Here is a 25,769-nt window from a genome sequence, read left to right as displayed (position 1 = left end):
CCAGAGACGCGAATTCTGGCGCTAGGTTCGGCCTCTGTGACGTCATATTGCAGCGCCCGCTCCAGGCTACTTGAAGGGAGCCGCCGGTTCTTCACCTATTGCCCTACGGCGGGGGTCATCTCTTTTTCTGTTTTTCGCGGGAAGGCCCAAGACGGTGAGAAGCTATTGAAAACGCTTTATTTCACTTCATTTCCAGGCCACTTGACCCCCTGGGCCCCGAATTTACAACTTCCACCAGGGGCAGTGCATAAACTGCTTAGCTTCTCAGCAACTCGGGCCTGCCCAGAATTCTTCTCAGGACGGGCGAGAAGGTGGCGGACTTTGACGCTCTGATTTCAAGGCGAGGGAAAAGCCGGGTGGGCGCAGCCAGCGTAGAAGTTCGACAGGGAGGAAGCCCGAGCCGAAGGGAACAACAGTTGGGAGGGAACCCGGCTAGCATCTTGGGAATGCTGGCTAGAGGGGGCTTTGTGGAGAAAGTGGCATTTCAGGCCAGTCTAGGGTTGTAGAGAACCGCTGAAAAAGCCGTTGGTCAGAGAGCAGGTAGACAGAATCATAGAGCTCTCGGTATGATTTGTGTAGGAGAAAATGTGGCTGGTGGTTGTTAGGGGTCAACAGAAGGGGCAGAGCCAATGGAGAATCGTGGCTCTACCACGGTGGAAGGAGCCAAAGGCCGGGCAAGATTTTCCTTCCATAAAGATGGAAAATTCCTTGCATCAAAAGTGCTGACGCGGGGGGGGGGGGGGGGGGGCTGTGGGGGGGCGCCTGGGTGGCTCAGTCGGCCAAGCATCCGACTTCGGCTCAGGTCATGACCTCACGGTTCCTGAGTTCCAATCCCGCGTTGGGCTCTGTGCTAACAACTCCGAGCCTGGAGCCTGCTTCCATTCTGTGTTTCCCTCTCTCTCTGCCCCTCCTCCACTCATACTCTGTCTGTCTGTCTCTCTCTCAAAAATAAATTAAAAAAAAAAAAAAAATTAAAAACATTAAAAAAAAAAGTGCTGAGGGGGCCTCTCTGGCTCAGTTGGTAGAGCATGTGACTCTTGATCTTGGGGGTAGACTGTATTTAAAATTAAAAACTTAAAAAAAAAACTCTAAGAAAGGGAAGTGGTTGTATTCAATATTTCAGCCCAAATGATTAAACTGAGGAGCTCCCAGTGCAAAACTCATTCCCCATAGTTACACAACCACCATCAGAGCGCCTCCCCATTAAAGGGATTAATGATTCATTCATTCACTCAGCAGATGCTTATAAAATGTGGCACTGTTCTGCGTGCTGGGGATACAAAAGCTATAAGTGCAGACATACCCTTTGCACATAAGTGCAAAAATACCCTTCGTGGAGCTTAAAGTTCTACTGACATGCAGAATGTAAAATTGATGGTTTGAATGTAAAGTTGCAAGACTGTTATGAGTCCTACCTACAATGCCTACCAGCCAGAGCATAACCGAAGATAAATTACCAAAGATCATTATTTTTTTTTTAAAGTCTGTGTTATTAGCTTCCATGCTTTAAGGAAAAAAAAATTTTTAGTGAGAGAGCCGGGGGACAGGCAGAGCGAGAGAATCTTAAGCAGTCTCCATGCTCAGCACACAGCCAGGCTTGGGGCTCCATCCCACAACCCCAGGATCATGACCTGAGCCAAAATCAAGAGTTGGACCCACCGAGAGGTGCCTGGGTGGCTCAGTTGGTTAAGTGTCGGACTTCGGCTCGGGTCATGCTCTCGTGATCCATGAAGTACAGCCCCGCATCAGGCTTTGCACCGACACCTCAGAGCCTGGAACCTGCTTCAGATCATGTGTCTCCCTTTCTCTCTGCTTCTATCAAAAATAAATAAACATTAAAAAAAAAAAAAAAGAGTTGGATGCACTGACTGAGCCAACCAGGCACTCCAAAGATGATTATTCTTAAGATCTAATGGGATATGCTTTGCTAGGTTTTGGGTTTGCTTGGGACTCCTCACCCCCTTTCTTCTAATTTCTCTCTCTCGGAATGGGAATGTCTATCCTACCCCTGTCCCACCATTTTTTTTTGGAAGTGAATCACCTCTCTGATTTTAGTTCACAGCTGGAGAGGAATTTTGCCTCAGGGTAAATTGTACCAGAAGTCTCACCTATATCTGATTTAGATGAGACTTAGATTATATAGACTTTAGAGTTGATGCTGGAATGAGTTAGACTTTGAGGGTTGTTGGGATGGAATGTGTTTTGCATGCAAAAAGGTCATGAATTGGGGGGTGGTTAGGGGTGGAGTATTATGGACTGAATGTTGGTGTCCTCTTAGATTCACGGGTAGAAACCCTAACACCCAGTGTGGCCATATTAGGGGATGGGACCTCTAATGAAGTCATTAAAGTTAAATGAGGTCAAAGGGTAGGGCTCTGATCTTAGTAGTTTGGTGTCCTTAGTACAAGAGACACCAGAGTGCTCTTTGTCTGTGCAGACAAACTGAGGAAATGCCTTGCAAGGACATGGGGAGACGGCAGCTAGAGTCCTGACCAGAAACCAAATCTGCTGGAAACTGGATTGTGAACTTCTAGCCTCAGGAACTGTAAGAAAAGGAATTTCTGTTGTTTCAAACACCCACTCTGTGTTATTTTGTTATGACAGCCAAAGCAGTCTAATACAGTGGTAAGGGGTGCTGGATGGCTCAGTCGGCTAAGCATCTGACTTAGGCGCAGGTCATGATCTCACAGTTAATGAGTTTGAGTCCCATATTAGGTGAGCTTGAGCCCCATTTTGGGTGAGCCCCTCTTCTCTCTCTCTTCCTCTCTTTCTCTCTGCCCCTTGTGGGATTCTCTCACTCCGCCCTTGCTCACTTGCGTCCTCTCTCAATTAAAAAAAAAAAAAAAAGAAAACTAATTAACTAACTTAATTTGCATCCCTTGGATAAACACAATGTAATTATGAAGTATTTATTTTTTTATATATATTGCTTATATAAAGAGAATCCTGGGAAACATTTGTGGGATTATGGTAAAAAGGAATAAAAATTTGGATCAGGCAAACTTAACAATATGGGCTGACCATGAATGGATTCTGGCTTTAATGTGTAAGCTCAGTTAGAATGGCTTTAGTTTGCTTTGTTGGTTGAATGTAACCTGACTCAAAGGTGGCCTAAAGTTTAAATGCCAGAAATTTCTTCATATTTTGTAAAGATTCTGAAAGTATATGGAGTTAGAAATGCTAATGTGTAATTATGTAAAGCCAGTTTATCCATCCCCTAAAAATATATCCTAGGGTTTAAAAAAAAAAAAAAAGTGTCCCAGGAGCATCCAGAAGATAATCTCTTCAACGAAGCTGATCTGGCTGCAGAAAACTGAAGTATACTATTACAAGTATTACAAGTATACTATTACAAGATTCTAGTACTACATGTGAAAAGTATGATAACTTGAAGATACACTGTTAAGTGAATGATACATTCTGTAAACTCTAAAGGAACCACTTAAGTAACAAAGTTACACCTAATGAGCCAACAAAGGATATAAATAATCATAAAACATAGCTACTCCAAAAGAAGGTAGAAAAAGACAAAAAGGAGAGCAAAACCAGATAGAATAAATAACAAATTGCACATTATTTGAACATAACCACATTAATTATGAATGACCTAAATACCCCAATAAAAAGAGATTGTCAACTAGATTAAAAAACAAAACAAACAAAAACCTAGGTCTAACTATATGCTGCCTACTTTTTTAAAAAAATACTTATTTTTGAGAGAGAGAGAGGGAGAGAATCCCAAGCACACTCTGCACTAGAGCCCAGTGTAGGGCTCGAACTCACAAACCATGGTAACATGACCTGAACCAAAATCAAGAGTCAGATGCTTAACTGAACTACTCACTTTAAATACTGAAAACTCACTTTAAATACTGTCACAATTAGGTTAAAAGTAAACCATGTTGGGATGCCTGGCTGGCTCAGTCGGTAGAGTATGCGACTTGATTTCAGGGTTGTGATCTGTAGAGACTACTTAAGTAAAAACTTAAAAAAAAAAGTAAACCATGTTTTTTGTTTTTTGGTGCTTATTTATTTATTTTGAGAGAAAGAGAGAGACACACACAGCATCTGAAGCAGGCTCCAGGCTCCGAGTTGTCAGCACAGAGCCTAGTGTAGGGCTTGAACCCATGAACCCCAAGATCATGACATGAGTTGAAGTCAGACACTCAACTGACTGAGCCACCCAGACCCAAAAAATAAACCATATTAAATAGAGATATGAACGATCTAAAAAGAAAGGCCCCATTCAAATTTCTAGAAATAAGACATACTCTTGATGGGATTGATGGCAGAGTAAACATTGTTTCTTTTTAGTGTTTATTTATGTTTGAGAGAAAGAGGGAGATGAGTGTGAGTGAGGGGTGGGGGCAGAGAGAGAGAGACACAGAATCCAAAGCAGGCTCTAGGCCCTTGAGCTGTCAGCACAGAGCCTCATGTGGGGCTTAAACCCATGGACCACAAGATCATGACCTGAGCTGAAGTTGGAAGCTTAAAGGACTTATCCACCCAGGTGTCCCTAGCAGAGTAGACATTGTGTAAGAAAAAATTAGTGAACTGAAAAGACACAGCAATACAAACTATCCAAAATGAAAAACAGGTGGGCGGGAGTCTAAAAACTAGGAATTTACCCTATTCGTGTATGCAAAACATCAGTGAACTTTATGGCAAGGCAAAAGAAAGTACAAATTTAAGCATAATGAGGACAAAAGATTTTATTAAAAAGTGAAAAACTGTTCAGAGAACCTGAACTTAAAAAAAAAAAAAGGCGGCCTTATGTTCTTGGCCAAGTGGCAAAAGAGGTATTGTGAGGAATGCCTAGGGGAAACTGCTAACTGCCCGTCACTCTCTGATCAAGATAGTGAACAAACAACAGTATTCTGGGAAGGTTTATAAAATATGAAGTAAAATGTATTACATATCTTATCAACCCAAGACATGGTTGTTATTAACATGTTAATCATTCCTCTTTTTGATATAATGGAATACAGCTATAACCGTTTATACAATGTCTTTGTTCGCTCAATCTAGCGTTGATATCAGTTCTAGGTCACTTTTGATTGGTCTTTCAACACTGGTCACATTTTCCTGCCTGATAAGTTTGTCAACTTTATTATGGGATTATGGGGGAGTAGGTACAACAGGGGAGATCAGGATATTTTTGCACTCTATTTATTTATTTAGTTAATTTATTGAGAGAGAGGAGAGTGGGGTGGAGGGGCAGAGAGAGAGGGGCCAGAGAGAGAGAATCCCAAGCAGGCTCTGCACTGTCAGTGCAGGGCCCAGCATGGGACTTGAACCCACAAACTGTGAGATCATGACCTGAGCCAAAACCGAGTTGGATGCTAACCGACTGAGCCACCCAGATGCCTCTCTTACAAATATTCTTGAAGCGCCCCTCTTACAAAGAATTGTTTTGGGATACATTGAGGTTACTTGAAAAGTTTGGTCCTTTCTGGCCCTGTTTTATTATTTGGTTAGTTAATTTCTTCCTGGCCCTGCTTTAAATCTCAGTTAAGCAAGACAAGATTGCTTATTGGATGGGATTCAGTCAACTAACCATGTGTATCAAGTGCCTACCCTATATCACATATTCTTCTAGACATCTTGTATACAGGGGTTATCAGAAGTTCCCTACCCTCATGAAGCTTATAGTCTAACTTTTACAGTGTATAACTTACATTCAAGACCTTACACTTGCGCATAAAGTTGATATTGTAATATGGTTTGTATTAAAATTGGTAACATTTATACATGACCCAAGGTCTTTATATTCCATATCAAAATCTCGAAGAAAACAAGTGAAATGTTCTCTCCAAGTGATTCTAGTGTTTACATCACTGATTTACAAAAAAAAAAAAAATCAACTGCCTAAATGCCACTCAACTATCTCGTCTGACAGACCTCTACCTTTAGTTTCTCCCTGAGACCTGACCTCATGCCCTTTTCAGATCAGTTTTTCACCAGTAGACGTGGTCTGAACTTCTTCCTGTATTGTTTATGCCAGCCCCTGTGATTACCCCTGACTACATTTAACTAATTATACATATCAGATTCCAAAAATACTTTCCAGGCTGGTTACAGGCCTTCAGTAATTCCAGCACTAGATTCACCCTACTCTTCCAGAAACCCTATGCCTACTCTAGGTCCAAATCCAGGTCTCTCTGGCTTTGTGGAGCATGAGATACCAGTCCAAGGCTGATTCTATGAAGATCTACTTTTGTCTTCCTCGTGTTTGTAGGACTCAGAGTCCCTCTGAGTTGAGAGAAAATGGGAATAGATGCCAGGAAGAATGTTGGGGTGGTTCCATCAATGAAGCAAAAGTTAGGGTTAGACAGGGTATTGCCTCCAAGGGGAGGCAACTGGATAGTTATCCATGCATTTAGAACTTCAGATTCCCAGCATTCTGAGAATTCAATAATCAGGGAAGGGACAGGGAGAGCTAGGATGGAAGTAATCCTCCTAATTTGTGTTCAAATTGCCTACCTTACTTTCTCATGTTTTCGAAAATGACTACTGAGAGCTTTGTTGGAATGTATTTTGTTATTTAATGTGTAGGTTTAAATTACTAATTGTAGGGGCGCCTGGGTGGCGCAGTCGGTTAAGCGTCCGACTTCAGCCAGGTCATGATCTCGCGGTCTGTGAGTTCGAGCCCCGCGTCGGGCTCTGGGCTGATGGCTCGGAGCCTGGAGCCTGTTTCTGATTCTGTGTCTTCCTCTCTCTCTGCCCCACCCCCGTTCATGCTCTGTCTCTCTCTGTCCCCAAAAATAAATAAACATTGAAAAAAAAAATTAAAAAAAAAATTACTAATTGTACTTGGGCTTTTAGTTCATTTTGCAAACCTGGTTTCTCTATCTTTTCAGGTCTAGAAAATTTTAAAAATCGCTTTTATGGTGACATTGTGTAATGCTTGCTCTTATTTTTAAATTGAACTTAAACTCATCAAAGGACAGTAAATTATATTCATGAGTTTAAAATATTCATTTCTTTTTGAAGGACTTCAGTTGCCTGAAATAAAATCTAAAGCCAAAGAAATGCAACAGGGTAAACATTATATGATACTGAAGAATTTTAGAATTGAAGAAAATTTTAGAAAAAGAGAAAGAGGTGCACCTGAGGTTACTTGGGAAGTTTGGTCCTTTCTGGCCCTGTTTTATTATTTACTTAATTTCTTCCTGGCCCTGTTTTAATTCTGACTGGCTCAGTTGGTTGAGCTTCCAACTCTTGATTTCAGTGGAGGTCATGATCCCAGGGTCATGCTTGAGTCTCTCTCTCCCTCTGCCCCTATCCCCAGCTCACATGCGTACACTCTCTCTCTCTAAAACAAAATTAAAAAAAAAAAGAATCCACAAACGGGAAAAGTGAATATAGTGTGATAATGTTAGCCAGTGATGTAGGGCAGAAACTATCTCCTCTAAATTATGGAATCACTAACATGGTAATTAGGAATGTGGTTCAAGGTACCCTGTCTGAAAATGTACATTAGGTGTATTACATGACATAGGTCAAATTAGAAAAGGTACATAAAGCTCTCAAATGTTCCTCATCTTCACAAACCTTTCACAAGAACTTTAGTATTTCGTTAAAGGAATTCCACAATTAGTGGATTAACAGTTTTATTTCTCTGTGATTTTACCTAATGCATGAGGCAGAATGTACCACTGAAATCCCAGCCATGTTCACTGCCTTTTTTTTTTTTTAATGTTTATTTTTGAGAGAGAGACAGAGCTGAGTGGGGGAGGGGCAGACAGAGAAGGAGACACAGAATCTGAAGCAGGCTCCAGGCTCTGAGCTGTCAGCGCAGAGCCCGACATGGGGCTTGAGCTCACGAACCGTGAGATCATGACCTGAGCCACCTAGGTGCCCCACGTTCATTGCCTCCTGTTTCTCCTCAGTATGAACTGACACATATTAAGGGTAGGGACTTTCCCACTATTGCCATGTCTCTACTCACTATAAGCTCCCTGATGAGCTATGTTGATCACTGATGACAGACAGAGTCGGTCTTCTAAAACTAGCCTCTGCACTCATGGGTTTTGTTTGTGTATAACCATATTATCAACAAGACATTATTGCTCAAGGCTTTTCCTAATTGAATGTACCAGTTTTTTTCTATGTGTTTTTCGTGACATAAAATAAGATGTAATTGACCACTGAAGGCACAACCACATTCGCTGCATTCATAAGGTTTCTCTCCTGTACAAATTCTCCGTTATTTCCTGAGGGTGCACATCTGGCAGCTGGCTGTCCCACTAGGACTGCATTCCTATCTGCGAGGAGCCCACTGATGTTTAATGAGGTCTGAGGGATAGCGGAAGGCATCTGTGCAGTCACTGTATTAACAGGGCTTTCCCCCTGCATGAATTCACTAGTATCTAATAAGCTGTGACCCTCTGTGGAAGAATATTCAACCTTCACTGAATCTACATGTTTCTCTCTTGTGTGTATCCTCTTATGTTTAACAAGGCATGACATGTGGGAGAAAGCTTTCCCACATTCATTGCATCCATAGGGTCTCTCTCCTGTATGAGTTCTTTGATGGACAGTGAGCATTGTCTTTGTAGTGAAGGCTTTCCCACAGTCACTGCATTTATAGGGTTTCTCTCCTGTGTGAATTCTCTGATGTTTAATGAGTCCTGATTTCTGTGAACAAGATTTTCCACATTCAGTACATACGAAGGGAGTCTTTCCTGTATGAAATCGCTGATGTGCTATCAGGCACGCCTTCTGGCTGAAGGCCTTACCACATTCAATGCATCCATAGGGTTTCTCTCCAGTATGAGTTCGTTGATGTATAAGGAGATTGCCCTTCTGAATGAAACCTTTTCCACATTCACTGCATATATAAGATTTCTCTCCTGTATGAGTTTTCTGATGTAGAATGAGTTGTGATTTTCTGGCAAAACCTTTTCCACATTCACTGCACTGATGGGGCCTTTCTCCTCTTTCATTTCTCTGATGTATAATCAGTTCTGCCTTCCTGCAGAAGGCTTTGCCACATTCAGTACATCCATAAGGTTTCTCTCCTGTGTGAGTTCTCTGGTGTTCAGTCAGCTTGAACTTTCTGGAGAATGCTTTCCCACATATACCGCAGCCATGGGGTTTATTTCCTGTATGAGTCTTCTGATGTTCAGTAAGCTGAAATTTCCTGAGGAAGGCTTTCCCACACTCACAGCACTCATAGGGTTTCTCTCCTTTGTGAATTCGCTGATGTTCAGTGAGCTTGAACTTCTTGGAGAAGGTTCTCCCACATACACTACACCCATGGGGTTTTTTTCCTGTATGAATTCTCTTATGTTCTGTGAGCCGAGACTTCTTGAGGAAGGCTTTCCCACATTCAGGACATTCGTGGGCCGTCTCTATTTTGTGTATTTGCTGATGTTTAAGGAATTGTGACTTAGTGCTGGTGGGCCTTCTACTTTCATGGAATTGAATTTCAGTGTGAGTTTGCTTGTGATTAGCACTGAGAAAGGATCTCCCGTCTCCACCAGACTCAGCAGGCTCTTTTATGTCACAGCTTCTACTTGGGTTGATTAAGTGTGGCTTCAAAGTTTTTCCACGTAAATGAAACCTATCATGATTTGGCCTGAAAGGAAAATGACTTTTGCTCTGATGAACAGTCTTTCCACATGTGTTCAGTTCATAACACTGTTCCATCCTCTTCGGCATTTTGAGATTTTCTAAGTGCTGAGGCAGATGATCGTCAACTCTCTCAATTTCTAGGAAAGAAGACAACGGTGAATCTTTCCATGACCATCATATGGAATAAAACTGCTTCAAAAGTACTGTGGGGTGGGCTGGCTCTTTAGTGGAAAACTTTTAGTATCAACATAAAAGAAATTCCAAGCATATCCTTGTATACATATTCCTTATCTTTTTTTTAAAAAAGCTCTTAAAATTGTAGCTAAATACACATAAGGTAAAATTTGCCATTTTAACCATTTTTAAGCGTACAGTTCTGTGTCATTAAGTACAGTCACGCTGTGGTGCAGCCACCACCATCATCCATCTCTAGAACATTTCTATCTTCCCCACCTAAAAAAATTCTGTACTCATGAAACACTAACTTACCTGTTAGAAATGTTTAAAAACACAGTAATACAAATACAACAAACCAAAAGATGACAGCTGTCAGTGTCATATAGGGTAAATTCACAACAGATCAAGAATTATCTGCTTCGTAAATAAGGCCCTGGAGATAGTAAAATACAAGGAAGTCACTAGCAGCATCAGATCACAGAGGCTGGAGGGATACCTGATTCAAAATGGTAAGAGACAAAATCCACTCATTCAATACATCCTTCTTAAGTGGCTACTACCATATACCAGGTATCATGTTAGTGTTGGAGAAATAAAAAAAATACTCTTTATTTTCACTGAACTCCTACTCTAAGGATGGGAAGAGAAACAGAATAAACACGCAAGAAAAAGAAGAAAGTAGGCAATTGCAAATGTGACCCTAGTTGGAGGAAGCAAAGGGAATGAAAAGTGGAAGAAATCTGGATGTGTTTTGAAGAATGGATAAGACCCATTACTGGATTTATCTGGGGATAAGTAACAGGAGGAAATCAAAGCGTGTTCCTAAGTATTTGGCTTGAGCTAATGGGTAAGTGGGTGATGCCTTTTAATAAGATGAAGATGTTGTTCAAGTTCAAATAGGATGAGAACAAGTGCATTTTGAAGCACATCACCTTTGAGGTAATTATTAGATATCCAAGTACAGACATGGAAAAACCAGTCAGATATACATGAAACTTGAGAGAGGTCTTAAATGGAGATATGTGGAAATCATCAGAACGTAAATATCACTAAGGTCAGAGTGTTAAACGGGATCACATTTCAGAAGGTCAAGACTGAAAGCAGATGAAGGCACAAGACTATGACCTTAGTCATTTCAACATACAGAGCTTTGGGACTCTGCGAGACCGCTGAAGAGACCCAAGCATCAACCACACTGATAGAGAAATAAGCGGACCCAGTGTTAGAACAAATATCCCAGAGACAAGTCGGAATGTTGGATGCATAGAATCTGATTTCAAAAAAATTCTAACAGACTCCGGGGCCTCACCTTGTTGCTAAAACACGTCATTCTTGTTCATTATGTAGACCATCATCAAATGAACTTTCCCAAACACTCTAACCTTTCTTCTAGGTGTGACACATTCTCATATGTTCCCACAGAAAGACGGACTTGATCATCCTTACAGACTTTTACAACATGCAGTCTTCTCTACAAGCAGATCTGCTGCACCAGATGTGGGAACTGTCACCTTCTTCATCATACTGTACCTGCATGGAGATCATACTGGAGTTTCTCCCATTTCACTGTCCCTGACAGACTAATCTCTCGTCTTGCCACTAACAGCTTCTTCCTTAATTCTACACTCTTTATGTTATCGGCAAAACTTCTGGTCAACAGTAGACTATTAATAGTTAGGTTATGGGGTATCATTTAAGGGGTCCTAATGGACCACCTTCCTCCTGAATCAAGACTCTGGCAGGTTTGCCTTTAGTTTTACTTAGAACATCTGGCTACACCTTATTATTGCTACAGTGCCTACCTACAGAAATTTAGAAAACCTAATCTCTACCGTGCCCTGTTTATTGCTAACATGGAAAAATCACAAAAGTAGCCTGGTGATAAACCTTTACATTAACATAATGTGCCCAGTTTACCCAATTTTCCACTCACTAGTCTCCAACAAATACCTTCTGACCTTGATCTTCATGTGGCTGGTTTTAGGCCAATCTTTTGACAGTTCCCATATGGCTGTGCATATTTCCAATTTTGTGGCATGTTTCTTCATCATCTTCTTCAAAGCCTAGCTATATCTCTTGCAACGTAAGGTACTTTGTGATACTATCATTCTCCATTCCTTCTATACCACTTTAGGTTACTTTTCTTCTCAACTTCTAAAACACAGTTGACTGTTAAACAACATGGGAGGTTAGGGGTGCCAACCCCCCCTTCCCTGTGGTTGAAAATACACATTATGGGGCGCCTGGGTGGCGCAGTCGGTTAAGCGTCTGACTTCGGCTAGGTCACGATCTCGCGGTCCGTGAGTTCGAGCCCCGCGTCAGGCTCTGGGCTGATGGCTCAGAGCCTGGAGCCTGTTTCCGATTCTGTGTCTCCCTCTCTCTCTGCCCCTCCCCCGCTCATGCTCTGTCTCTCTCTGTCCCAAAAATAAATAAACGTTGAAAATACACATTAACTTTTGACTTACCCAAAACCTAACTATTAATAGTCTACTGTTGACCAGAAGCCTTGCCGATAACATAAAGACATTAACACATATTTTGTCTGTTATATGTGTTATATACTGTATTCTTATTTAAAAAAAAAAAAAGTAGAGAAAAATGTGTTATTTAAAAAATCATAAATTAGGGGCACCTGGGTGGCTCAGTTGGTTGGGTGACTGACTTCGGTTCAGGTCATGATCTCAGTTTGTGAGTTCGAGCCTCACATCGGGCTCTGTGCTGACGGCTCAGAGCCTGGAGCCTATTTCAGATTCTGTATCTCCCCCTCTCTCTACCCCTCCCCTGCTCATGCTCTGTGTCTGTCTCTCAATAATAAATAAATGTTAAAAAAAAATTTTTAAAAATCATAAATTACATTTACAGGACTGTATTGGAAAAAAAATTGTGTATAAGTGGACCTGTGCCTTTTAAACCTGTGTTGCTCAAGGGTCAACTGTAGTCCCTATGTTTATTATTTGCTTGAATTTTGTAGAGCCTTGAATTATAGCAAAAACATCTCACACAATCAAAAGCTTCATTTCTAAATATTACATGAAGATCTGTCCAATCTTTGCTTATCAAATCTTTGGTGTAGAGAAACACTTAACTTTGTTTCCCACTAATTTCAATCTCTTTTACTGTGTGTTAGGACTGTAGTTCATCAGCTTGGGTCACAATAGCACCCTTGCGGGGCTCTGCATAAAGACATATGCGGGCCCTGAACCCTATTCTAATAAAACCCAACTCTCTGAGGAAGCAGCGTTGGTAAGATTATAATGAAAACTCCTTCAATACCAATCTGGCATTTAAGAAATCCTTGATATACAGATGGAAAAGTGTGGGTCTCTCTCCAACCTGGCTACAATAGTTATTTGATGAAGACATAAATGGATGACCAGATGTATTTTCTTCTTGTACAAGGAGGAATGAAAAGCAAGCCCTTGACACAAGAATAGTAAAGAAGCCTCAGGTACCACCAAATCATAGAGATATAGTATCTTTTGGAGTGGCTGGTTAACTGGGGCCAAAGTACAATTCAGAGAAGGAAGATAATACTATATTTTTGTTTAGCAATAAACCATCTCATGGGAAGAATTCAAAGTGAAAATATATATTATTTGAGTGGGAAGAACAAACAAAAGTGAAAATATATATTATTTGAGTGGGAAGAACAAACAAAAAATGACCTACTTCTCTCTGAGTTCTTACCTTACTTGATGCATTGTCAACTCTCTAGAAAATGTTTGACTTTGTCTTTCACAAAACACTTGCTCATCATGCACTCTCTCTCTACCATGTTTGTTATACACTCATCTGTTGATCCCTGACTGTCCAAGGCTCTTGTTTTCTTTATCTGGATCCACTCCCCAGGAGATCTCATCTGGTCCAAATTTCTTTCTCTGCACCTCACCTATCCCTGACCTTTCCAGGTACATCAAACTGCAACAGAGAGCCCCACTTAGATGCTAACAAGCACATCTAACTTACAATCTCCGCTATAGAACTCTTTGACTTCCCAGCCCAAATCTCCTCCTCCCACATATCTTCTCTATCACAGTAAATGACAGAAGAGTCACTCTTCTGGTGACTCATGCTAAAAATTCTTAGCATCATCATTCATCTGTCTCCTTTTCTCACCCCATGTTGTGGGTTGAACTTGTTCCCCAAGGAGATATATTCAATTGCTAACCCCCTGGTACCTGTGAATGTGACCTTTTTTGGAAATAGTCTTTGCAGATATAAACAAGTTAAGATGAGCTCACTTTGGATTAGGGTGTGACTGGCATCTTTATAAGGAAAAGGAGATTTGGGACACAGACACAGAAAATATACACAGAAATGGCCATAGGATGACAGAAGCAAAGACTGGAAAGGTGTTCCTACAAGTCAAGGAAGGCCAAGAATTTCCAACAACCACCAAAAGCTAGAAAGAGGCAAGAAAAGATTCCTATTTCGACTCTGGAGGGAACATAGCCTGCCAACACCTTGATTTCCAACTTTTAGCATCTAGAACTAGAAGGTAAATTTCTGTTGTTTTATGCCACCTAACTTACAGTTCTCTGTTAAGCAGCCCTAGGAAACTAAGATACCTGATATCTATTTTGATGGCAAATTCAGTCTTTATATATATATCCAGAATCTTCTATTACTCACATCTCAAGCCTAGGGAAGCCCACCAATGACCAGGTCTCCTATCTGGCTTTCTGCTTCAACTTCTGCCCTATTCCAGTCTACCCATAGTCAAAGTGACACTTCCAAAATATAAATTATATCTGTCACTGCTATACTATAAACTTTGTTTCTCGATTTACTAGGAGTAAAATCAAGTCCTCAGAATGGACTACAAGGCCCTCCATGACCAACCAACCTATCACCACTACTCCATTGACTTCATCTCCAGTAATTTTCCCTCTTGCTCACTCTGCAGTATCCACACAGGCTTCTTTGATGTTCCTCAGACACATTCTTGCCTCTGGCTCTGCACTTCCCATTCTCTTCATTTTTCACCCAGGAAACCTACTCCCTGTCACTCATCCTCTGCTCACAGGCGTCTTGTAGTCCACAGACATTCCTATTTGTAGAAGGGCAGACCCCATCCCTTCCACCCACTGTTCCGTGATGCCAACGGATTGGTGTTCACAGCCCTTTTCACCACTAGACATAGTTTCTATGTACTTTTCCCACTTCTTAAATTGTGATAAAATCCACAACACAAAATTTATCATCTTAACCACTCTGAGTTTACAGTTTAGTGGTATCAAATATATTCATAATGTCATGCAACCATCATCACTATCCACCTTCATAACTCTTTTCATCTAATAAAATTGAAACTCTGCATGTTTACTTTTGTTATATTTATGCCTCCCCCTTTCTGAGAGTAGAGACTTTAGGTCTTTGAAAGAAATAAAATTTCTGTGTCATGGATGATAATAGGGTCAACTGCAACTTACTGTCATCAATCTATGGGGAGACAAGGGAAAGCTTTAGGGACAATAATCCATTAACAAAATCTAAGTTAAATTAAGAAAGAGTAGAATTAACAAATATACAAAGGAATTACAGTAAAGCAGAGAGGAGGCTTTATTTAGGCTAGGAACTGAGAAGAAGAAATTGTATCCTAATTAAAGAAGAGGAACAGTAGACACCTTAAATACCCTAGAGAGTAGAGAAGGTTCAAGGTAATCACAGCATGGCCAGGATTTAATATGTACAGAAGTACAAGAGAATTTCAAATTAAAAAAAAAATTTTTTTAATGTTTATTTAAACATTATCATTGTCTTTTTAAAAACTGAAATTCTCTTGGGGCACACCTAGGTGGCTCAGCCGGTTAAGCCTCCCACTTCGACTCAGATCATGATCTCACAGTTCGAGCCCTGTGTCAGGCTCTGTGCTGACAGCTCAGAGCCTGGAGCCTGCTTTGGATTCTGTGTTTCCCTCTCTCTCTGCCCCTCCCCCACTGGCGCTCTGTCTCTCTCTCTCCCTCCCTCAAAAATAAAAAATAAAATAAACATAAAAAATTGTTTTAAAAAATAAAATAAAAAGACAATGAAACTGTAAAATAATGTAATGTCAATTATACCTCAACAAAACCCTAGCAAATATTAAAAATAAATTTTTAATGAAAAAGATGATGGAAAAGGGTTTTCTTAGAGGGAAGATCATTCTAGTTTCTCACATAAGTGTGAACCCTAGGGAGTTGCCATGGAAAGAGGTAAGCTACAGCTGACCCTTGAACAACACAGGAGTTGGGGTACCGACCCTCTGGGGCAGTCGAAAATATACATGCAACTTTGACTCCCCCAAAACACAACTAGTAATAGCCTATTGTTGATTGAAAGCCTTACTACCAACAGCCAGTTAGCACATACTTTGTATATGTATTATATACTGTATTCTTACAATAAAGTGAGCAGAGGAAAGAAAATGTTAAGGAAATCATAGAAGAGACAGTATATTTATAGTACTATACTGTAAGGAAAAGAATCCGTGCATAAGTGGAGTCAGGCAATTCAAACCCATGTTGTTCAAGAGTCAACTGTGTATAGATTAGACAATATTAAAGGAGATCTCAACTTGGGAATCTCCACAAAGAACAGGAACTTAACATTTTTTAATAAAGTAAGGTTTTAAGGCCTTTGAGACAGAGCAGAGAATAAAAAGAGAAACTTTGAGTAACCCCAGAGTGGGGAAAGAGAGAAGCAGATAAATGCATAAGAAGAGACCAGGTTGGGGTGCCTGGGTGGTTCAGTCAGTTATGTGTCTGATTCCTGATTTTGGCTCACATCATGATCTCATGGTCCTGAGATCAAGCCCTGCATTGAGCTCTGCACTGGGCGTGGAGCCTGCTTGAAATTCTCTGTCTCTGTCTCTTTCTGCCCCTCCTCCATGCGTGCACACCCTCAAAAAAAAAAAAAGCAGCTTTAAAAAAGAGAGAGATGAGGTTACCGTGGAAGCAAAGCATCCGGGGGGGGGGGGGGGGTTGGATGTTATGAAGGGAAATAAGTATTTCCCAACGGGGCAGGAAGGTGTATTAGAAGACAACAATGAATTCAAAGTTTTCTCTTAGCAAGACATGGAAGGAAGAATTTCATAAAGAGAGGTGAAAGGGACTCTGACAAGTGATGAAGTGGGAAGATGTGCAAATCTAAGCAAGAATAGTCCTAGGGTAAAAAATGTTGACATCTAAGAAAAAATAGATAGGGATTAGTTCCATGAAGAGATCAAGCAGTATGTTTTCCTCTAAATTCCTACAGCGAGAAAGAGTTCTCATCTGAGGAGAAAGATACATAGAAGTTCCAGTTCTGTAGCCCCAGACACCCTCACCACTATGATGCCTTCCTGAAATGACAAGAAAGTGATTTCCACAGCCTTCCCCTCCCCTCTCCCCCTCCCCCACTGCTGGTTTTCTCTCACCTGGGTGGGTTTGACTTTGGACTTCATCTTTGAAAACCCATGGTGGTTCTTCTTGTTCCAATTCAGAGAGTGAATCTGGTTGGCGAGCTTGATACCCTGTATATGGGAAATGACAGAAGACTTCTTAGGCTCATCAAACTGCCCCGGGCTCTGCAATGATATGAGGGCGATACATGTTAGGGACTGCACAATTTGCATGTCGCAAATCAAAGGCTTTTCTCTGAGACAAGGAGAGCTTCTACCTTCACATCAGGGGCCAGGGAAGGGACTGAAAACCTACACTTCAGCACAGACACGCCACAGCCCTCAGAAGCTGACAGAGGAAAGGCCTCCGAGTGACAGGGAAGCTGTCCTCACCCAGTGACACCAGGTTCCTGTAGTTCTCCAGCATCACATTCCAGTACAGGTCCTTCTGGGCGGGGGCCAGGAGCTGCCACTCCTCCCACGTGAAGTCCACGGCCACATCCTCCAGTGTCAGCGATTCCTGTAACAAAACGGTCCTCTTTGGAAGTATTTCCCTTTTATTGAAATGGAAGGTGCGAGGTAATAGAAAATATATATATTGGGCTCTGTCCCTGGTTCCTGGCAGAGCTCCTAAAACCCCTATAATTTCCTAGGTGATAAGGGCCCTGGGAGCATCTTTTATTTTCTAATTGGTCTTTAACTCCAATTTCTCACAGGGTTCCTGAAACCGTTGTAAATTCCTAAGTGTTAAGAATGGTATGAATGTCTTTGTTCTGATGGGGCAACTGGCTGGGCTCCTGGATGCTGCTGGTCACCGGAAATACCAAGCCATGATTGGAAGCTTGCAACTTTCAGACCAGTTAACTTTCCTTAATTCTCGTATCTCTTGAGATATGATATCTATTCTCTTGAGAACGGAGAGGGGCTGGAAAACAGTTAATGATCAATCATGCCTAGGTGAGGAAGCCTCCATAAAATCCCTAAAGTACAGGGTTTGGAGAGCTTCTGGGAGGATGGTGCCTGGAGAGGGGGTAGAGGCTCCATGCCCTTTCCCACACACCTCACCCTACACATCTCTCCCGCCCAGCTATTCACCTGTGTCCTTTATTACCTTTTCTAATAAACTGGCAAGTGTGTTTCCCAAGTTCTGTGAGCCACTCTAGCAAATTCATTGAAACTGAATTTGAACTGGAGGAGGGGTCGTGGAGAACTTCCAATTTGTAGCCAAATCAGACGGAAGTTGTGAGTAACCTGGGGACCTACTGTTTTTCAATTAACATCTGAGTAGGGGACAGTCTTGTGGGAGTGAGCCCTTAACCTGGAATCTGATGCTAACTCTACGAAGTGTCAGAATTGATTTGAATTGTAGGCCACCCAGCTGGTGTCAGAGAATTGTTTGGGGGGGGGGTCCCCATGCCTGGCATCAGAAGTGATGTGACTGGCAGTGATATGAGAGTTAAGGAGACATAAAGGAGGAAGGGCGAGGTTTTCCCTACTCAAAAGGAATGTGAAGGAAGTGGTTCTGCTCATTTTCACCTTGTAAGCTGTTTCTATTCTTATTTTTTTCAATTAATCACAAAAGAAGCAAAGTCATTAAAATATTCAGTCATTCTTTTATCCCACAAGTCACAGATATCTGTGATATGCAGCCATTAAATCCTCTTGCTACCCTGAGATCATTTGCAATCTGTGTATTTCAGCACCTATTTGTCAGTCACTGTATGAAATGCTAGGGACATCAGGGTGACATAGTATGAGTTCATGCTCGTAAAAATGTCTTCACAGGTGTAAGCATTTGCCTACATAGATTCACGTAGATATATGCACACACAGGCATGCACATATACACACACACACATAGATACACGTAGGTAAATGCCAGAACACAGGAACACACTACCAAGCATGTGTTAATGATGTGCCAGAGAATTGTGGGCCAAAGAATGTATGGAGGGGAACTTTATCACTATGTGTACTATATAATGAGCCTTTTACATTGAAAATGTATCTGACTCTGTGGTTCTTCCTGACACCAAATACATGGTCTCTTCCAATACTAATTTTCCAAGTCTCTGATTCTCAGACACTGGGTGTCTACTCTGACACTATTCAGAGTCAGCATCAGACCTTAACCGGCTTAAGGGCTCACTTGATTCTACAAGACTGCCTTCACTTCAGAGACCGGTCACAAGTACCAGGTCCCCATGTTAGCTGCACTTCTATGCAACGTGGCTATAAATTTAGGGGTTCCCACAACCTTCCCCTCTCAGGTGTGATTTTGCTAGAACTCACTCAGGAAAATATTGGACTTAAAATTACAGTTTATTATGGGGGCACCTGGGTGGCTCAGTTGGTTAAGTATTCTACTTCGACTCAGGTCATGATCTCACGGTTTGTGAGTTCCAACCCTGAATCGGGCTCTTTACTCTCAGTGCAGAGCCTGTTTCCTGTCTCCCTGTCTCTATCTCTCTACCCCTCTCTCAAAAATAAACAAACATTAAAAAGTTAGTTTATTATAAATCATACTATGAAGAGGTACTCAGGTGAGGTCCAAAGAGGTCCTGCGTGGAGGAGCCTCTGTCCCCAAGGAGTTGGGGTGCACTGCCCTCCTAGCAGGTGGATGGATCTGCCCACGTGGAAGCTCTCTGAACCCTGTCAAGTTTCTTTTTTTTTTTTTTTTTCAACGTTTATTTATTTTTGGGACAGAGAGAGACAGAGCATGAACGGGGGAGGGGCAGAGAGAGAGGGAGACACAGAATCAGAAACAGGCTCCAGGCTCTGAGCCATCAGCCCAGAGCCCGACGCGGGGCTCGAACTCACGGACCGTGAGATCGTGACCTGGCTGAAGTCGGACGCTTAACCGACTGCGCCACCCAGGCGCCCCAAGTTTCTATGGAGGTTCCGTTACACAGGCACAACTGATTAAATCACTGGTTACTGGTGACAGAACTCCAGCTGCAGCTCTTCTCCTGTCCCGAGTTCCAGGTGGAGCTGAAAGTTCCAGCCCTCTAACCAAAGCTTGGTCTTTTGGGGGATCAGCCCTCATCCTGAAGCTATCTAGGGGCTTACCTTGAGTCACCTCATTAGCATAAACTTAGATATGCTCAAAGGGGCTTGTCATGAAAACAAAAGACACTCCTGCCACTTAGGAAATAATGGGATATAGGAGCTCAGCCAGGAACCAGAGACAAAGAGCAAATACATATATATTTTTTATTAGGCCACAATGAGTCATTTGTGTAATTAAAGGCAGTACAAAGGTGGAAGGTGACAACTCGATTTTGAACACAGAAGGCTCTGTGTTTTCTGAGATGAGCTGAAGTTCTAAGGCAACCCTGTGTAGATCTCAACAACCCGAGCCAGCACCAGATAAGAACTTGTAACTCCCTCTGGCCAAATCTGTACTCAAACACCAGTCCAGCGACCTGTTCACAGAGGGCCTCTGAAAGGTGTGCAAACCTTCCATTTTACTGGGCACTTCCAGTTCTACTCAAGGACAAATCCAGATGGAAGTAAGGCTGGGTATGGAAGTCATCGGGCTGTGGTCTCCTCAAAAACCAGTGTCTACTGAATTCTACTTGATCTACTCCCACAGGGGACTCAGAATAATCAGGTAAGTAACAGCCATGCTCGTACACTGATTAGAAGAAGGCTGCTGAGATCACACAGCCTACCAGGTCACCTCTGGAAAGAAACCATCAAAGAAGAGTTCCTAATGCTTACGTGCCATGAAATGGTGACCTCTCCTGAGGAACTGATATGCTTTGTCCTGAGTCAAGGCATCTGATGTAACTTACCGTGATTTTCTGGCTGCAGTGACTGTCAGAGATAGTAAGTAGGTACACACTGATGGTTGTACCAGCAGGATCCTGCAGATCCATACACCACAGTCCAGCACTAGTCATGCACGAACTCTAGGAACAACATGTTCCTGATCCCACTCTGCCCTAATTTTGAAGGGACATCTATTTCTCCCCAGAGCCCATTTTTCCCCATTTACACTTTTTATTTAGTCGAACTGATTTTTTCAGGCCTCCCCAAATCCATGAAAGACTCAACTTTTGAATACAACAAACCAAAAGTCACTTGGGCCTTCATCATTTTCTTCTGTTTCAGAAAATGCCCAGTAACAGGGATGTTAGTTCTTCTGGATCTGCCCTAATTTTCTGTTCAGAAATCTTGGTCTTAGGACAAGGATGTCCCACGAATGGCCGTATGCAACTCCAAGAACCCCTACTTGTCCTTTACTGGATCTCTCCTATTCCTGAGAATCCAGGACCTGTGGGGTGAAGGGCAAGTTCATTTTGGATGATCCATTCGCTCTGGGCCCAGACACTGACACTGCTGCTGTGCACCCACCTTAAGTCAAAGTCAGTATCTGTAACTTTCTCTTTACTTGGTGCCCCCAAAGGCTTTCTAACCCAGGCAAATAAAACATAACATCTGAATGTGGGGGAGGCATGCCTTTCTTCTGTGAAGAAGAAGTGGCCTGAATGGGGGGTGCCTAGATGGCTTAGTCATTTAAGTGTCTGACTCTTCATCATGGCTCAGGTCATGACCTCACAGTTTGTGAGATCAAGTCTGGCATCAGGCTGTGCAATGACAGGGCAGACCCTGCCTGGGATGCTCGCTCTCAAAATAAATAAACTTAAGAAGCAGCAGCATGAATGAGAAAGGGAAAGTGGGAAAAACGACATACAGAAGGTTAGACTCTGGACATATAATCCCTTAAAATCCATATCCCCATTTGTACTTGGTTAAATGGTCCCCCCCCCAAAAAAAAAGCTGTATCCATGTATTAACCCCATGAACCTGTGAATGAGACTTCATGTGGAAAAAGAGTCTTTGCCGATGTAATTAAGGATCTTAAGAGAATCCAGGAGTATCCAGATGGACCCTACATCCAGGGAAGATGAGACCACGTGAACATGGAGGCAGAGTAGAGACAAGCTGCCACAAGCCAAGGAACACCTGGAGAATCTGTTAGAAAAAGGGAAGGAAGTGAATGGATGTTGGGCAGATGTGCTGGAAATACCCAAGACCACCCCCCAGGGTCAGTGATTAACTAGGACTGACAGACCTTAGCAAATTATTACCACGAAAGCATACAAAGCAAAATCAGCAAAGAGAAAAAGTCCAAATGGCAAAATCTGGAGGAAATCAGGTGCAAGCTCTCAAGAGTCCTGTCTCTGTGAAGTCACACAGGAAGCCTTTACCTCCCCCAGCAACAAGCTGTGATAACACACAATGTGTTAGCTTACTAGAGACATGGTGCCCACGGCTCTTACTGGGGGCTGTTCATGTAGGCACCCACTGCCTAGCACATGCCAAAATCCCAGATTCCCAGAGGAGAGCAGGTGTTGAGAATAAACCATACTGCTTGAAAGAACGGTTTAAGCACAGTGAGCCATTCAATAGGGAGTGATGGGAACCCTCCCCAAAGCTAAGTTCCCAGATGCCAGGCAAGGGACTTGTAAGCAACCTTGCAAGAAGGCCTTTCTAAAAAGAGCTGTGTTAACTCTTTTCTGCAATAGCAAGTAACCAACTGTGTCTGCTACAATATATTAGCAGGTTAGAAAAGTCCTACGGTCACCAAAATTGATGCTGAGAAAAACATTCCATAAAAATCCAAAACCTATTTCAAACCTGAGCCCTTAGTCGGTTAGGAATTCATTACTTCCACAGCATGAAGAACAAAACAAAACACTACCTGTAATTTTATTAGCACCACGTTCTAACCAGCTGAGCTAACCGGCCACCCTACCTGTAATTTTTTTAATACATACAATATACTACCATTCTCATGTTTCTAAAACTCGCACAAAAGATTATGTATTGTTTGTAGATACATACACATCTAGTAAAAGCATGAAGACGTGTAATATAAAACAAGATAGCAGTTATTATAGGAAGGAAAGAAAGACTGCACCTCCACCCCCCTCCACTGCTTCAAGTCAGTCCCAAATCCAGTTGTGACTTCTCTTTCTGACCAACTGGCTATAAATCAGGTTCCCATGACCTCCTCCTCGGGTGCAATTAATTTGAGAAAGTGGCTCACAGAAGTCAAACCTTTTACTTACTAGGTTACCAGCTTATTATAAGAGGCTGTCACTCGGGAACGGTCAGAAGAGACGCAGATGGCATGGGGAAAGGGTGTGGACCTTCCTTGCCCTTCTCCTGGTTCTCCACTCTCCCAGCTCCACACGTTCTCCAGGCCAGCAGCTCCCTGAACCGTGGCCATTGGGGTTTTATGGAGGTTTTATGGAGGTTTTATTACATAGGCATGATTAACTCATTGGCCAGTGGTGACCGATTCCACCTACAGCTCCGGTCCCTCCCCAAAGGTTAGGGGGTGGCCTAAGAGTTTCAACCCTCCAATCACAAAGTTGGTTCCCCTGGCAACCAGCCCCCACCCACAGATGCTTAGCAAAAGTGGCCTCATTAATATAACAAAAGACACCTTAACCACTCTCACACTTAGAAAATCCCAAGGATTTTAGGAGCTCTTGCCAGGAACAGGGACGAAAACTATATATATACATATGTGTGTGTGTGTGTGTGTGTGTGTGTGTATATACACACACACACACACACACGTATATATATACATACATATATATATACGTATATATACGTATATACATATACGTATATGTATATATATATATATTTAGTTTATTTTCGGAGCAAGCGAATGAGAGAGACAGAGAGAGCGCGAGAGCAAGCGTGCGAGCAAGGGAGGGGGGGAGGGGGAGGGGGAGGGAGAGAGAGAAGAAGAGAGAGAATCCCAAGCAGGCCCCACACCCAGGGCAGAGCCGGACGCAGGGCTCATTCTCACCAATGGTGAGACCATGACCTGAGCCAAAATCAAGAGAATAACTAAATATTTTAAATATTCAAAAGCAATCCAAATAGATGCAAGTATTTAATCATATTCTAGTCACAACATCACCCCTTCTTTTACCTGTTTATTAGTGTAGCCACTAAAACAATTTTTTCATAAGAGAATTTGTTTCATGGAAATGTTTAGAATATGAAATTAACTAAAAACAGCAAATTATCCCAGTATTTCCAGAGTTTATCTGAATTGTGAAAATTAAGCAGAGGGACACCTGGGTGGCTCAGTCGGTTAATGATCGACTCGGGCTCAGGTCATGATCCTAGGGTTGTGTGATGGAGCCCCGAATAGGGCTCCGTGCTGAGCGTGGAGTCTACTTAAGATTCTCTCTCTCCCTCTGCCCCTCTCCCCAGCTTGCGCACTCTCTCTCTAAATGAAAGGGAAAGAAAAGAAAAAAGAAAAGACCTGAAATACACTTTGGATTAAAAATTATGTTTGGGAAATAGAATTTGGGAAGCTACAAATGTTGTTTTACTGGTGTCAGAATCTGAAAGCAAATATCCAAATAAACTTCCAGTGAAAACGGAAGTTTAGTTATAGTAAAGTCATTTTTAACAGAGGGCTTAGCAGTTTAGATTTGCTTAATCCTTGATCTCCCTAAAATTCTTATCTGTGGGGGCCTGAGGAGCCTTGCAAAACAGTCGGTGAAGAGGAAACTGAACAGCGCTTTCATCGACAGATACCCACTCCCCTCCAGTTCTCAATCCCGGAACGCCCCTGGCACAGTGACCCGCACAGACCCCAAACTCTGACCTCACGATCTCCACAGAGCCTGTATGCCCGACCACCGCAGTCCCCCGGGCCTGGCGGCAAAGGCATCGCAACCTCAGAGCCACGGACCTCCGTGGATCCTCTCCCCTCCTTAAGCTCTTCCGCCGAGACTCGCACGCTGATCTGGGTTCCCCCCGAGTCCACCGCGACCTCCGGCGGCCACGCCTCACCTCTGCGAATTCGCCCGTTCCCGGCCGCACACCCAGCTCTGGGGGCACCGGCTACGGCGGCCGGGGCGGGGGCGCGCGAGCGTCCCCACTTCCGGCGGCACCCTGGGCGCACGCGCGCTGCAAGGCGGTCTTTCGCCCCCGCGGTCTTCCCGCCGCTCACCTGGGGGGTTCCGGTCAGATTACTGGCGCCTACGTGTGTCCCTCCCATGGGGAAGCTCGCAAACAACGCTGCGCTCGCCCGAGAAATGGTCGGAGACTAGCGGGCTGTGAGCGCGGCCATGTTGGCGGAATGTCAGGGGTCTGTGGAGCCGGGAAGAGGGCGCGGGGGAAGGAAGGGTCCGCTCGGCTGGGATCTAAGTGGGCATCCTAGCCATTGAGGTTAGGCTTGGAAGGTGTGCTGGAGCGTCGCGATCTAAATTCCCAGCCAAGGTCGCCTTTTGTTCCGGGCCTGTTTGGAAAACACCAGTTGTTGAAATCTGGAAGTGTGGGCTATGAAATAACGGGATGTAAAAGCAGCTGTGACGCTATCGTAGCTTCAGCAGTGCGGTGCGAATGGTTTTTGAAGAAATCACGCACCAGCATTCTTGATGGCAGTGTCATCAGGTCTTAAAGCCCGCTGCTTGCAGCTAACGTTACCGGAACCTCCGAGGATTCTGGAGCGTCTGCGTGCCGTTTTGCCGCTTTGGTGCGCAGGTCCGCGTTCTCTGCGCCCGCGTTACTTCTCTGCGCTCTAGGCCAGGCTGCCCCACGTGCAGCGGCTTTGAGCCCTGACAGAGACATATCAAGTGCTGCAAACTTTTCAGACAATATACAT

At 43.0% G+C, this 25,769-nt stretch overlaps 1 protein-coding gene and 1 long non-coding RNA gene across 12 annotated transcripts; one reads left to right on the top strand and one right to left on the bottom strand.

Moving 5' to 3' along the window:
- Positions 1 to 26: 26 nt before the first annotated feature.
- On the top strand, positions 27 to 12,349 carry LOC123382291. Of its 2 annotated transcripts, none has more exons than XR_006590474.1 (3): positions 27 to 154; positions 2,438 to 2,545; positions 11,179 to 12,349. It is a non-coding gene; the product is annotated as an uncharacterized LOC123382291 (long non-coding RNA). The 2 variants fall into 2 exon arrangements; XR_006590473.1 differs by having other exon boundaries at positions 11,150 to 12,349.
- LOC123378944 (zinc finger protein 613-like) lies at positions 7,067 to 25,595 on the bottom strand. 10 transcript variants are annotated; one of them, XM_045046198.1, is made up of 5 exons: positions 24,956 to 25,081; positions 20,914 to 22,096; positions 17,510 to 17,636; positions 17,153 to 17,248; positions 7,067 to 9,716 (listed from the first exon to the last, which is right to left on the bottom strand). In XM_045046198.1, the coding sequence occupies exons 2-5, from the start codon at positions 21,019 to 21,021 to the stop codon at positions 8,110 to 8,112; spliced, it is 1,938 nt and encodes a 645-aa protein (XP_044902133.1). In that variant the 5' UTR covers positions 21,022 to 22,096; positions 24,956 to 25,081; the 3' UTR covers positions 7,067 to 8,109. The 10 variants fall into 10 exon arrangements, with proteins under 10 accessions (XP_044902133.1, XP_044902135.1, XP_044902131.1 ...); XM_045046200.1 differs by having other exon boundaries at positions 24,855 to 24,981; XM_045046196.1 differs by lacking the exon at positions 24,956 to 25,081 and adding an exon at positions 24,768 to 24,905.
- Between the last annotated feature and the right edge of the window lie 174 nt (positions 25,596 to 25,769).

The sequence above is a fragment of the Felis catus genome, chromosome E2, assembly GCF_018350175.1.
Source record: "Felis catus isolate Fca126 chromosome E2, F.catus_Fca126_mat1.0, whole genome shotgun sequence".
Taxonomy (NCBI): domain Eukaryota; kingdom Metazoa; phylum Chordata; class Mammalia; order Carnivora; family Felidae; genus Felis; species Felis catus.
The sequence above is the reverse complement of the archived record's forward strand: the minus strand, read 5'-3'. Positions and strand labels throughout refer to the sequence as shown.

Coding starts and splice junctions, on each gene's coding strand:
- LOC123378944 (XM_045046194.1), bottom strand. CDS start 25,163: ATGGGAGGGACACACGTAGGCGCCAGTAATCTGACCGGAACCCCCCAG. Junction 17,637..24,767: donor GGCTCTGTGGAGATCGTGAG/GTCAGAGTTTGG, acceptor GTTTTGTTACAG/GAATCGCTGACACTGGAGGA. Junction 9,717..17,152: donor CCAAAGTCAAACCCACCCAG/GTGAGAGAAAAC, acceptor CTTCTTTCCTAG/AAATTGAGAGAGTTGACGAT.